We start from the raw sequence: 14,616 nt of genomic DNA, 5'->3' as shown, positions 1-14,616 counted from the left end.
CCATCTCTCAGGTGCAGGATCAGGGCCTTGTTAGAGTTGTCCTCATGCTCCTCACGACACATGCTGCCCATGCTGGCCTGCTGTGATCCAAGGACAATTCCCCATGGCAACACCAAGGAGTCTGGAGCTAGAGTGACCCAAACACAAAATTGGTCTCTCCTAAAGCCTCAATAATTGACATGAAGTGTGGTTCCTGCTATACAACCCAACTGTCAGGGTGAGCAGGGACAGGGTCACACAGAAGCACCAACTGTGAGGTCCAAGTCTAGGCCATGCTCAGGTCCCTATGGCTTTTGACCCTGGTCTAGGTCCTATATCAGTCAGATTTCACTCCTACAGTCTCTATACAGTGTCTTTGTGCCCATGTCTAACAGGCTGTGCCTCTGAGCTTGGGAATACATGGGAAGGGTCCAGTGCATCATCCCATGCATGTGGTGCAGGGTCATGCACTGACCCACATACTAGGTGGGATGACCCTCTGTAGCCCACCCCTCCTCACCACATGAAGGACCAGTGTAATGTGAGGACAAGAAATTCAAGATGAAGGCACTGGTGTTTCCCTGCATGGGCTAAGTGGAAAAAGAGCTTCAGGTCCAGTAGTTGGATGGGCTAGCTCCTGAGTGGGTGTAGAATGGGGATGGACAGGTTATTTTCCAACTCCAACCACCATCTATGTTATGGCCTCATGGGAATGGTGGTGGGGAAGTGTCCTGTGCATCTCTGGTCCCTGCAGCTGTTTCTTGCTAGCTTCCCCGAAAGGAAACAAAAGGACAGAAGCTTTCCCTCCTAGAGTATCTGAACTCTTGAGAGGTCATTCTCTAGCCTTGCAGGATCCATCTCAGGAAAGCTCTATCTGCTCTGGTCTCCCTGCAGAGTAGGAAGCTCAGTCAGCAGGTCCTCTGCTCCAGGACATTGTCAGAAGTTCAGGGTTGTCTGGAAGGGGCCTCTGAACCCAGATCAGACCTTTCTGAGGACACTGTAGAAATCACCCTGTGATTTAGCCATGAATGGGTGTACAGGGTGGAGAGCAGCAGAGAGCTCAGGACCCATTCCACACAGCTACAGCCCAGTACCAGGTGGTTTCCTGGAACAGGATCCTCCTGGGCCTGAGTTTTCCTTTTTGAAAAACTATGATGTAAGCTGGGGATTTAGCTCAGTGGCACTGGTCCTACCTGGCAAGTGGAAGGATGGGAGTTCAACCCCCCAGTTCTGAAAAGAAAAAAAGAAAAAAACACTGTGATGAAACCTTGGAAGTTTATAAAATGTCCATGTTTGAGAAATACCCTGTTTGATTGGGGGACTTTGCCTAATTTAAAAATGTAAGGACAGATACAGGGATTTTAGTGTATTGGATATATAAACATTAAGGTGGTGGAACACAGGAAGGAATTTTCTTAACTCAAATGACACAGCATGTGGGGAGACACACTTGTCTCAGTGTCTCATTATAGTGTTTCACTTAGATATTGGTGTTGGTAGCAGGGTTGAGCGGGTGGCACAGTGGTGGGGGGTGAGAGAAAGTGGCAGATGCATGGTCCATGTGGATGAGATCAATGGATAATGATAAAGAGCAATGGATATACGTCAGTGAATGACCATGGCTGTGTGGAGAATGAAAAAGATTACTCTAAGGTGAGACTTTACTTCAGTCACTGAGAACACCCAGAGGGGCTGCTGCTTCAACATAAGAGAGCTTCAAACAAATAGCAGTGAGCTCAGACCTCTGTAGCTATATACTAGTAACTCAAGGACATGAGAACAAATATGTAGAAGAAAACCATTTGCAACATGTTGTATTGGAATTTTGGTTGGAAGACAGGGCTAGAATGGGATGATTTGATACATGACACATTTGATACTACACGTTGACCTATTTTAAGCAATCCTATCAGTGTACAGGTAACACAATGGCCAAAGCAAACATCTCCAGAACAAACTACTTTCAATTCAGCTGACCACTGTCCTGAGATTCTGCTCTAAACCCTAACCATGCACTCCTGGAATTCTGAACTGTTGTCCAGAAAGTTCCTTCCTTTATCCCATTCACTTCAAATATTATTTTGGCCAGAGTCTCCCAACATATATAAACTGAATTGCTGTAAAACCTATAATATTATGTTTTGTGAACTTGGGAGTGAGAACCAAACATATTCAAAACAATGTCTTAGATGAGATTCTAGAAATTGTCATCAGCCTCCCCATTAAAGTTCTGTTCTGGTTGGGATCAGGTCTAGAGCCCTGGACCACACATCGCAGGGCTGGTCTGAGGAGCAAGGGTCTTAGTGTGGAACAGCTGGGATCTCTGCCACCTAGACACATGCTGCAGAAACCATCTCAGGAGTCCGAGCTGATATCAGAGGTGTCTGTGGCTCCTTCTGGGTACACATTTGGCAGAGACAGTGTCCCTTTCTTCGAGTCAACAATATGCTTTGCTGGTAGTTGATGAAAGCAAGATGGGATCAGTCCACCAGCCAAACATCAGACAGTGATTGCTGAGAACAGGTCCAGGAGTCTAGGGACCACTAAAATTTGGATTTGCTGTGCAGAGCTTGTTCTGTGAAGACTTGATTCTCAGTGGAATGAGTTCTGTCTGCACAGGGTCTAGGGAGGTGGCAGGGGATTCATGTAATCAAATATAATTAGGAAATTGACCCCAGCACCCCAGTGTTTCATGGACTGTGTGAGATCTTCCTCCTCCCTCTCAGCCTGCATTAGGTCTTGAGCTAAGAAGATCCCTATCTTATGAATATGCAAATAATCTGAATCTTCTCTGGTAAATACAGATATATCTGTGCCCCAGCGTATCCCCAAACCACAAACCTCCTCTGTAGAATCCCCCAGAGCACAGCTCCACACCATGGACTGGACCTGGAGAATCCTCTTCTTGGTGGCAGCTGTGAAAGGTAAGGGGATCGCCATTCTCAGGGCTGAGAGGGGATCATAGCCTGTCAGGAGGCACCACTACCACTCTTGTCTCCTCTCCTCAGGTGCCCATGCCCAGGTGCAGCTGGTTCAGTCTGGGTCTGAGGTGAGGCGTCCTGGGACCTCAGTGAAGGTCTCCTGCAAGGCTTCTGGCTACACATTCACCAGTTACTGGCTCAACTGGGTGCGCCAGGGCCCTGGACAGGGACTGGAGTGGATTGGACGGATCTACCCTGGTGATGGTGATACTAGGTATGCTCAGAAGTTCCAGGGAAGGGTCACCTTCACCAGCGACACCTCCTCCAGCACAGCCTACATGGAGCTGAGCAGTCTGAGGTCTGAAGACACGGCTGTGTATTATTGTGCGAGACACAGTGTGGTGACCCACATCCTGAGTGTGTCAGAAACTATGAGGGAGGAGCAGCTGCAGTGCAGCTGACATGACTGACATGATGAGACTGAAGACTTACTTAAAAACTAGTGTATTAATGGAGGATAGGAATCATGGAAAAGGTATGCACCCTAATTGTATGGGATAATTGTATGGGTGTCAGCCACAGTCACCCTTGGTGTAAAATACAGGAAGTAAAGAAATCTCCCTACTAATAATGTGGACAGAAGCCATGCCAAGAAGGTATGTGTGAGGACACATATTTCAAAAATACTGGAAAACTATTCAGGAGCAAAGTTTTTCAATCATAAGACAACATACTGTGCATTTTCTAAAACAGGGATAGAATGTTTCTGCCATTTATATTTAGCAGAATTTACTTATAGGGTAGGTTTAGCTTCACAGTAAAATTAATTAAAAAGTAGAGAGATTTCCCATGAATCTCTGCCCCACCCAGCTGTGCACAATTTGCTCTCCCACCACCTTTTCTTTCAGTCCTTCTTTGTTCCAGTGGTTGGAGCTACAATGAGACACCATGATCTCCCAAAGTCAAGGTTCTTACATGGGTTAACTCCTGGTGCTGTGTGTTCTGTGAGTTTGGATAAATGTTTTATGATGTGTCTCCACCATGTATTTCATGGATGTCCAAATTATTTGGTGATTGCCATGATCAGGCTTGTGTTACCCTGGGATTATAGAGGGCCATTCAGACAGCCACATGGTGGGGACTCTGATAGAGGAGCCTGCAGGCAGACCACCTGTGTGGAGTCCAGTTGGCCATACTGGCTGTTGACCTCTTCGCTGAGAAACATCTGAGCTCATCCATGCACAGGTGGCTAATGATGATGGTTCAAAAGTTTCTCCATCCTTCCAAGCCTTCTCCAGGTATCCCAATTGTGCCTAAGAGCAATCTTCATCCACTGGGGAGAGGTGAAGGGGTGAACCAGATGGAAGCATCCTCATGAGGTGGAAGAGAACATCACATTCAGATCAGCTGTGTGGCCACCTCAGATTATTTTGTTTCATCCCTGTCTTCATCTCCACAAGAAATTCCCAAAGAGTCTCCACAATGCATCACCATTTTCCACTCCCATTGGCAGGGAAGAAGTTTCTCATTACTTACAATCCTCAGGATTTTATTTGGTCAATATTTGCTTCTTACCCTTTCTATCACACAGTCATATAAATATATACTTTCTTTCAAGTCATATTGACAAAATTATGGAGCTCTAAATAAGTTTTCAAATTTTTATTTCTATTTTATTTTGAGTGCCTTTTCTTTGCTCCAGTCATAAATGATTTTGGGTTTCTTCTCTACAGCCCTTTAACAATTATACAATTATCAGAGCTATTTTCTGAGTCTGTAGCTTGTCTTTTCATTTCCCTACCTGAGTTTCCTAGAAAAAAAATTCCAACTATTAGTGCTGCAATATTCATTACTTTTGTTTCTCAGATGTCAAGTGATACGTAATTGTGATTTTCAGTGGTATTTCCTTGACTGCTGGGGGAAATTTCTCGTGTACCTGTGAGCCATCTGCATGTCTGTTGAGAAATCCTGTTCAGGTCTTTTGCAGTTTTAAATAGGAATCACCCCTTTATTCGCTTTTTGTATCCAACATTTGAGATTTTCTTTGCATTTTAGACGTTTAATTTCATCAGGTATGTCACTTGCAAATATTTTCCCCTTTTTGATAGTAGGCTTACCATTTTGTAAATTATTTGTTTTTCAGTAACAATGAGTTAATTTTGATGCTGTCTGTTTTCTTAATTTCTGCTTTTGTGGCCTCTATGTTTGGAAACAAATTAAAAATTTATTGGCCACATCAATTTCCAGACCATTTTTACTGTTTTCCTTTAGAAGTCTTATGATTTGTGTTACATTTTGCTTCATTTTTATTTGATGTTTTGTAGTGTGAGATATGGGTCCACTTTTATACTTGTGCATGTAGATACACAGTTTTATGAAAAAATATTTATTAGAGAGACTTTCCTTTTCCCCTTCTGTTACTTTTGTATTGAAGTTTGTTTTCCATATGTTTTTGAAATTTTTTCTGTTCTATGCCATAGATAAATGTGTCTATTGTAGCACCTATTAGTTTTTTATATGTAGGACTATAAACCATGAAAATGATTTCCTATTGACTGCAAGTCTTCCCTCCACCCTGAGAATTATTTCCAGGGCCTCTCATCCTGTAGGGCACTTCCCAATCCTGGTTGAGGTGAAGCCTTTTACTGTGAATAATTGGACACCATTCTATGTGTTAATCTAGGTGCTCACACATTATTGGAACTCTTAGTTCCCAATCTAAGGATATTGGGCAATGTCTTGGACAGTTTGGGCTGATCCCCTGTGGGGAGGCTTCTCCTGGCATCTAGTTGTTTGAGATGCTGTATACGGTCACGCATCTTAAAATTTCAGTAGTTTAGTTTAGTTATTATGAGAATGCCTGCTCCTGTTCTGCACCAGACAGAGGCAGGTAATTCTCTCAGGGAAGTGGGACTGCACCCACTCCAGCCCATACCCATGCATCCTGAGCTCACCTGCTGAGAAACTCCTGGAGCAGAGACGACAGAGAATAACCCTTGCACTCGCTAGGACAGGTGCTACTGCCCACCGTGGCATGTGGAGATGTCCAAGGGCCATCAGTCCCAGCCCAGATGGACACAGGCATGGGCACAGGAGAGGGCCACAGAGTCATGATGGGCAGTGGCCCCACAGCCCCACAACAACACCCACTGAGCCCTGCCTTTTGGCTCTTCAGTGACACAGCACTGACGGTCCTAACCAATGGTTAGTATTCAGACTGCTCTACTACAGATTGTATCCACCAAAGGGAACACATAGTTAACCAACAAAACCAGTAAAAATAAATGAAGAAACATTAAAATATTGTGCCCCCAAAATGAAGATAATGGCAGTAATTAAAGAAAACATGAACAAAACTACACATATTCAGAAAAATAATTCCATCTTTGAAAATAATACCGGTTTTTTGTGATAATGAGGTTCATTGAAAATGGATTAAAATTTTCAAGCAAGAAGTAGAGTTTTGCTAAACCACAAATGAAGATAACAAAATATGACTATTGCTGCTGTATAAGAGAGATCCTTTTAAATTCAATGTCACAAATATTTTAAAGGTTAATAAAGCAGCATATTTCTTGCATATGCTAAAATAAAGAAGGCAGAATAGCTATGATGTTGGCAGATAAAATGGGCATTTGTGCATAAGATTTATCACTACACATATGTTGTATATGATATTAAATATTGATTTCAATGTCAAATTAGTACAGCTTAAAAACAGGGGAGCAGGGTGAGTCAGCCCCTTACCTCCTTCTGATTCTAAACAGTACCCATGCTTTTTCCTGATTCCATTGACTAAGAGAGGTGGAGAATAAAATAACAAAAGCTTAGGAGATCACCAATGCTCTAGGCACAGGCCTGTGGGATCCCCCAGCCTGACCTTCTGCTCACCTTTACTCTGCTCTCTATTCGTTGAAGGTTTACAAGTACGAACTGCATGTCCTAAGTATAATTAAGATTACAGAGAGTTCTGAGATGAGCATAACTGTTGAAAGCCCGTAAGATAACACAGCACCCTGTCAATCATTCCTCTCAATCACACCTGGAGATTCAGAGGGAGGCTCCTAAGGAGTCCAGTGGGGCCTTTAAATTCTGAAAGCCTGATTTATCTCCCCTTTATGTTGCTGCTGTTGCTACTTTTTCTTGCATAGACCTGTGTGCAGTACTTTTCTGTCACTCAGAACCTTTTTCTGTTGGTGCCTTATCTCATGGTGGCACGGACTTGCTCTGAGCACAACTTCCCTTGCTTGTTACTACTGGGTGTACACTTGGCCGTTCTTTCATAGCCACACATGAGGTCCTGGACTATTTTAGGCCCATCCCACTGTAACAAAATCATTAAGAAAAAATAACAGCCATAACCATACGTTTCTGTTACAGTGGGTCTCAGGCTTGTGGTTCTTCAAAACACTGAAGAATGAAGTTGCCAAGCAAAGAAGGAGGTTAGGAAAGTTTTATTGGAAATAGTTCCTTGGTGTTCAGGAGGGATCACCACAGGATTGCCTTGTGGCCCCTCAATTCACAATCATTTATAGGTAAACCGGTCACAGGAATTGCTTAACTGTTTAGTGGACCCTGTCACAGGGATCTCCGTGAAATTAAAAGATGACCCATTGGAACTCATGCCCCTTTCCTTTACACGGTATTTACAGTAAGCTGAGACCTTAGAAAGAGCTACTTATTTGGGATTCTAATTTCTCCAAGTCTTTAAGAGGGGGTGGGCTGCATTCCATGTTCCAGAGGAAATTCATTTTATTTTAAATTGCTTAAAATTCAGGCATTCAGTAGCTGGTGGTACCTCTCTTTCAGAGGGATGGGTTGTATTCCATGTTGTCGGAGGAATGTTCTATATACTAGCAACGTCCTAGTATACTGTGTATTCTTATTTTAATGTAATTTAATGAATTAGTTAATTTAATTATATTAATAATTTAATTATTAACTAATAATCATTACATTAATATGATTTACTTCCCCACTATCTCTGAACCTTCCCCTAGCTAGCTGCCTCATTCATAAGCTAACGAAATAAACTCCACTCTACATTTCCATATCAGTGCCCAAAATACATGAATGTAACATGAATAGATTTGAAGTGAGAAAGAAAAATTTGTAGAAAATAAATGGGATGGTTGAATATACCAATTCCATGAGGAAGATCTCCTAGAGCATAGATGGATAGTAAAATAAGGTCTTTAAACATCACCATAACCTGACTGGTTTTATAGAGTTGAATGGAATTCTCCAAACATTATTGGCAGAAGACATATTTTTTATTAAGTTTATTTATTGCTATATTTTAGGTACACAATATAGTACATTCAACATTGGGATCTTGTACCTTTACATGATGTATCTTTGTTCTTATTTTTTCCCCATTCCCGTGCCCTCCCTTCACCCTGCCACCCTTCCCTATTTACAAATAATTTGATTCCATTTTTTTCCTTTTGTCATATTTTTCTTTTCCTTTCTTTACTTTCCACTATCCCTCCCATTATCCCTATTCCTTTAGACCTTTTCTTCCTATTTCACAATATCAATTATACATTTTGATCCTCATTTGCGCTTTTAGTTTTTCACACCAGAAAAACTATTTGGAATTTACACATCTGTCCTATTTATTTCACTTAAAAGTATGGCCTCAATGTGCATCCACTTAGCTATAAATGTCTCTAGTTTCTTATTCTTTTTTTTTTTTTTTTTTTTTTTTTGTTACTGGGGATCGAATGCAGGTCCTTGCGTTTGCGCGGGAGGCAGAGAAACCACTGAGTTAAATTCCCGGCCCTAGTTTCTCATTCTTTATTGCTGAATAGTACTCCATTTTATTAAAAAAAAAAAAACACATGTTCTTTATCCAGTCTGCAGTTGATGGGCAACTGAGATATTTTCAAGTTTTAGCTATTACAAACAGTGCTGTGATAAACATGGGTGAGTATATATCACTGTGGTATGATTCTTTTAATTCTTTGAGAAGATATGCAGCAGAGGAATTGCTGGGTCAAATGCAACTTCCAGTCCTAGTTGTTTGAGACATCTCTATATTGATTTTCACAGTGGTTGCACCAGTTAGCACTCCCACCGACAATGGAGAATGGTTATTTTCTCCCCACAACCCCATCAGCCAGCAATTGTTATTGGTTGATTTCGTGATAGCACTCATTCTTTCTGGGGTGAGGTAGAATTTCAGCGTTGTTTTCATCTGCAACTCTCGAAAGACCAGTGATGTTGAACATTTTTTTTCAGAATTTTATTTGCTATTTCTACTTCTTTCAGATGCCCATTTCTGAATTGGGGGTTTATATTTGGGGGGTCTTATTTTTCTTGAGTTCTTTACATATTCTAGATAGTAGACCTTCGTCTGTGGAACAGCTGGTAAAATTTTTTTCCACATTGTAGGTTGTCTTTTAGCTCTGTTGGTGGTTTCTCTTGCAGTGCAGAAGCTTTTTAATAAGAACAGATCCCAATTGTTGATTCTTTTTGCTAGTTTCCCATGCTACTGAGGATTTGTTCATAAAGTCTTCCTATGCCTATGTCAGAAGACATATTTTTAGCAAGTATATGTGGAATATGTTCTGAGATAGGTTTTTATTTTATTTTTCATTCGTTTTTAATTCAGATTTTTAACTACACATCTGCATTGCCTAGGGATTACATTCCATATGGGGAACTTTTTTTATTAATTATATTTGTACATTTAAGGTAAACAATATGATGACATTCATCATTGGAAATTAGCACCTTTACATAGCCCATGTTGCTTCTCATTTTTTCCCCATTCCCCTGCCCTCCCTTCAAGCCCTCCACCCTCTCCCTATCTACAAAGACTTTGTTTCCATTTTTTCTTCTTCTCATATTACTTCCATTGCCTTCTTTCTTTTCCACTAACCCTCCCAGTTTCCCTTCCCCTTTTCACCCTTTCTTCCTATTTTACAGTATCTATTATACCTTTTACTCCTTATTTACACATTCAGTTTCTCACACTAGAGAAACTATTCAGTATTTATATGTGTGTCCTACTTATTTCACTTAATAGAATCACCTTAATGTGAATCCATTCAGCTATAAATGTCTCTAGTTTCTCATTCTTTATAGTTGAGTAATACTACATTTGAAAAAAACACATTTTCTTAATCCAGTCTACAGTTGATGGGTAACTGGGTTGTTTCCAAGTTTTAGCTATCACGAATTGTGCTGCTATGGACATGGGTGCATATATATCACTGTTGTATGATTTTTTTAATTCTTTGGGGAAGATACCCAGCAGGGAAATAGCTGGGTCATATGGGACTTCCAGTCCTAGTTCTTTGAGGTATCTCCATACTGATTTCCACAGTGGTTGCACCAGTCTACACTCCCACCAGCAGTGGAGTAGGGCTCCTCTTTTCCAAGAGCCCATCCAGCATTTATTATTGGTTGATTTCATGATAGCAGCGATTCTTTCTGGAGTGAGGTGGAATCTCAGTGTTGTTTTCATTTGCATCTATCGAAGGAACAGTGATGTTGAACATTTTTTTATGTGTTTATTTGCAGCTTTTCCTTTTTTGTCTGAGAAATGTCTCTTCATTTCAGATGCCCATTTCTGGATTGGGTCTTTAAATTTGGGAGGACTGATTTTTAAAGTTCTTTATGTATTCTAGAGAGTAGACCTTTGTTTGAGGGACAGCTGGTGAAAATTTTTTCCCACATTGTGTGTAGTTCCCTCACACTGTTGGATTCTCTTGCTGTGCAGAAGCTTTTTCATAAGAAGAGATCCCACTTGTTGATTGTTTGTGCTAGTTCACTTGCAGCTGAAGTTTTGTTCATAAAATCTTTTCCTACACCAATGTCTTCAAGAGTTTATTTAGCTACTCTTTCAGCCGATTTAGTGTTTCTGTTTTAACATTTAGATTTCTAACCATTTTGATTTTAGTTTAGTGCATGGTCAGAGGTATAGGTCTAGTTTGAATCTTTGGAAGTTGAAACCCAGTTTTTCCAGCACCATATATTAAAAAGGCTATCCTTCCTCCAGTGAGTCTGTTTGGCTCCTTTGTCAAAGATGAGGTGTCTGAGTGGGTCTGGAGTTTTCTCTGCATCTTCGAATCTGTTCCAGTGGACACCAGGTCTGTTTCTTTGCCAGTACCATGCTGTTTTTATCACAGTAGCTTTGTAATATAGTTTCAAGTTGGAGATTGTGATACCCCCCTACCTTGTCTCTTTTGCCTAGTATGGCCTTTGCGATTGTAGGTCTCTTCTTGTAGCAAATGAAGTTTTGGATTGTTTTCTCCAGGTCTATGAAGTATGCTGCTGGATTTTCGTTTGGGATTGCATTGACTCTATATAGTAGTTTTGGAAGTATGGCCATTTTCACTATGTTGATTCTTCCTACCCATGATCAAAAGATGTCTTTCCATTTTCTGATATCCTCTTCAATCTCTTTTTTCAGAGTGCTATAGTTTTCAGAGAAGAGGCCTTTGATTTCTTCTGTTAGGTTGATTCCTAGTTATTTCAATATTTTTGATGCTATTGTGAAAGGAATTGATTGCCCAATTTCTCTCTCAGTGAGTCTCTTTTTTGTGTACACAAAAGATATTGATTTTTGTGTGTTGACCTTGCATCCAGCTACTTTACCGAATTTGGTTATTAAGTCTAGAAGACTTTTGGTGGAGTTCTTAGGATCTTCTATATAGAGTATCATGCCATCTGCAAATAATGGCAATTTGACTTCTTCATTTCCTATCTTTAGTCCTTTTATTTCTTTCTCTTGTCTAATTGCTGTGGCTAATGTTTCCAAAACTATATTGAGCAGTATTGGTGGTAGTGGACACCCTTGTCTTGTTCCTGGTTTTAATGTGAAGGATTTCATTTTTTGACCATTTAGTATGATATTGGCTTTTGGTTTTTCATAGATGGCTTTTATCAGATTGTGGTAGAGACCATGTATTTCAATTTTTTGTAGGGTTTTTATCATAAATGCGTGTTGTATTTTGTCAAGTGCTTTTTCTGCATCTATGGAGATGATCATATGATTTTTGTCCTTGATTCTATTAATATAGTGTTTTACATTTATTGATTTGCATATGTTGAACCATCCCTGGGATGAATCTATCTTGGTCAGGGTGTATGATCTTCTTGAAGATCTTCTGCATTCTGTTTGCCAGTATCTTGTTAAGGATTTTTGCATGTATGTTCATTAGTGAGATTGGCCCATAGTTCTCTTTCTCAGTTGGGTCTTTCTCTGCTTTGGGGTTCAAGGTGATGTTTGCTTCCAGGAATGAATTTGGGAGTACTTCTTCCCTTTCAATTTCACTAAGGACTTTAAACAATAGAGGTAGTAGTTCCTCTCTAAATGTTTTATCGATTTCAGCAGTGAAGCTGTCAGGACCCAGGCTTTTCTTACTTGGTAAATTTTTAATTACATTTTTGATCTCATTGATTGATATTGGGATGTTTAGAAATTTTAGGTCATCTTCGTTCAACCTTGGTAATTCATAGGTATCTAGGAAACTGTCCATTTCTTCTGAATTTTCTATCTTATTGGCATATAGGTTCTGGAAGTAAGTATTAATGATCCCCTGGATTTCTTCTGGGTCGGTTGTAATTTCACCCTTTTCATTCCTAATTGCGTGGATTTGGGCCTTTTCTTTTCTTTTTCTGATAAGGGTGGCTAAGGGTTTGTCAATTTTGTTTATTCTTTTGTAGAACCACCCCTTGGCTTCATTGAATTTTTTGTATTGTTCTCTTAATCTCCATCGCATTGACTTCTGCCCTGATCTTTATAATTTCCTCCCTTCTATGGGCTTTGGGTTTGTCCTGCTCTTCTTTTTCTAGAAGCTTGACGTTCAGCATCAGGTTGTGTAATTGAGCTTGCTCTGTTTTCCTACCATGAGTATTCACTGCTATAAATTTCCCTTGTCAGACTACTTTCATTGTGTCCCATAGATTCCAATGTGTTGTATTGCCATTGTCATTTACTTGTAGGAAGTTTCAGATTTCTTCTTTAATTTCCTCTGTGACCCATTGGTTATTCAGAAGTCTGTTGTGCAGTTTCCATGCATTTATGAAATTCTTGCAGTTTCTTTTGCTATTGATCTCCAATTTCACCACACTATCATCTGACAATATACTAGGGATAACTTCAATTCCTTTGCACTTACTTAAACATGATCTATGAGTGAATATGTGGTCTATTTTAGAGAATGACCCATATGCAGCTGAAAAGAATGTGTATTCTGATTTTGTGGGGTGGAACACTCTGTAAACAACTGTTGAGTCAATTTGTTCAAGAGTTTGAGTTCTAGTATTTCATTGTTATTTTGCCTAGTTGGCCTATCTATTTGTGAGAGTGGGGTATTAAGGACCCCCACTAATATTCTATTAGTGCTTATATGATTTTTCATGTCCATTAGTATTTGTCTTATATAGTTGGGCTCACTAGTGTTTGCTGCATAGATATTAGATTGTCATCTCTTCCTCTTGGATTGGTTCCCTTTACAAGGATGTAGTGTCCTTCTTTGTCTCCCTTAATTCGTGTTGATTTGAAATCCCCCTGATCTGCAAAGAGGATAGCTACTCCTGCTTTTTTCAGGTTGGTGTCACATGGAGTATCATTTTCCACCCTTTAACTTGCATTCTATGAGTTTCTTTTTGGATTAAGTGTGTTTCTTGTATGCAGCATATTGTTAGATCTTGCTTCTTGACCCATTCTGCCAGTCTATTTCTTTTGATTCGTAAACTGAGACCATTAACATTGATGGTTACAATTGATATGTATTGACTTATCCTTGTCATGACTTTTCCTTTTTGTTGGATTCTCCTGCTTTGCGTTTAATTTATTGTCCTTCATGATGGATTTATTTTGAAGGCCATCCTGGGGTTGTGATCCTCATAGTCTTTTCCTAGGATATTTTAAAAAAAATTTTTTGGAGTGCTAATTTGGTATTCGTGAAGTTCCTAAGGTGCTATTTGTCATGAAAGTATCTTATTTCTCCATCGATTTTGAAAGATATTTTTGTATGGTACATCACACTGGGTTGGAGGTTGTTTTCCTTTAGGGCTTGAAATATGTTGCTCCACACACTTCTTGCCTTGTGGGTTTGTGTTGAGAAGTCTGCTGTGATTCTGATGGGCTTTCCATTGTATGTGATTTGCTTCTTTTCTCTAACTGCTTGTAGAATTTTGTTCTTCTGTTGGGTTTCTGGAATCGTGACTATTATATGCCTATGTGTAGATTTTATTTTGATCATGGCTAGTTGGAGTCCTATATGCCTCACTTATCTCTATGTCAAGTTCTTTTCCCCTATTTGGTAAGTTTTCTGCCATTACTTCTCTGAACAGTTTTTTTAATCTCATCTGCACTCTCTCCTGTCTCTTTCTTGACTTCAGTCACTCTGCAGTTACTCTTCTTTGCATCATCTAACAGCTGCTGGATTAATTTCTCATGATCCCTTACTGTTTTTCAGAATTTTTTCTTTTCCTGGTCACTAATTGCAATCCTATCTTCTATGTATGAAGTTCTATCCTTGGATTGTCTCATTCTGCTCTGTAAACTTTCAATAGGTTTTTAATCTTCTGGAAATCTGTTTGCACCTGTTTTATGGATTCCATTTGTTTCCTGTGTTGGGATTCCATCATATTCCACAGCTCCTCTATTTTTTTTATTCTGTGTCCATTCTAGATTTATTAATCATGTGTTATAATATGGGCACAGCCACTGCTGTTATCTGAGAAATTATTTCTG

General features: G+C 39.9%; 1 gene segment (V, D, J or C); it reads left to right on the top strand.

Annotated features, from left to right (window-relative positions):
- Nucleotides 1–2,795: 2,795 nt before the first annotated feature.
- Nucleotides 2,796–14,616, top strand: part of LOC101718346 (Ig mu chain C region membrane-bound form-like) — a 208,800-nt gene continuing 196,979 nt past the window's right edge. Inside the window, 2 exon segments of the C gene segment in view lie at nucleotides 2,796–2,903; nucleotides 2,988–3,298. Of these exon segments, the coding sequence occupies nucleotides 2,858–2,903; nucleotides 2,988–3,298 (357 nt within the window).

Source organism: Heterocephalus glaber, unplaced genomic scaffold (assembly GCF_053883595.1).
Source record: "Heterocephalus glaber isolate CG9 unplaced genomic scaffold, H.glaber_assembly_v1.0 deba00001140, whole genome shotgun sequence".
In the NCBI taxonomy this organism is placed as follows: Eukaryota; Metazoa; Chordata; class Mammalia; order Rodentia; family Bathyergidae; genus Heterocephalus; species Heterocephalus glaber.
The sequence above is the reverse complement of the archived record's forward strand: the minus strand, read 5'-3'. Positions and strand labels throughout refer to the sequence as shown.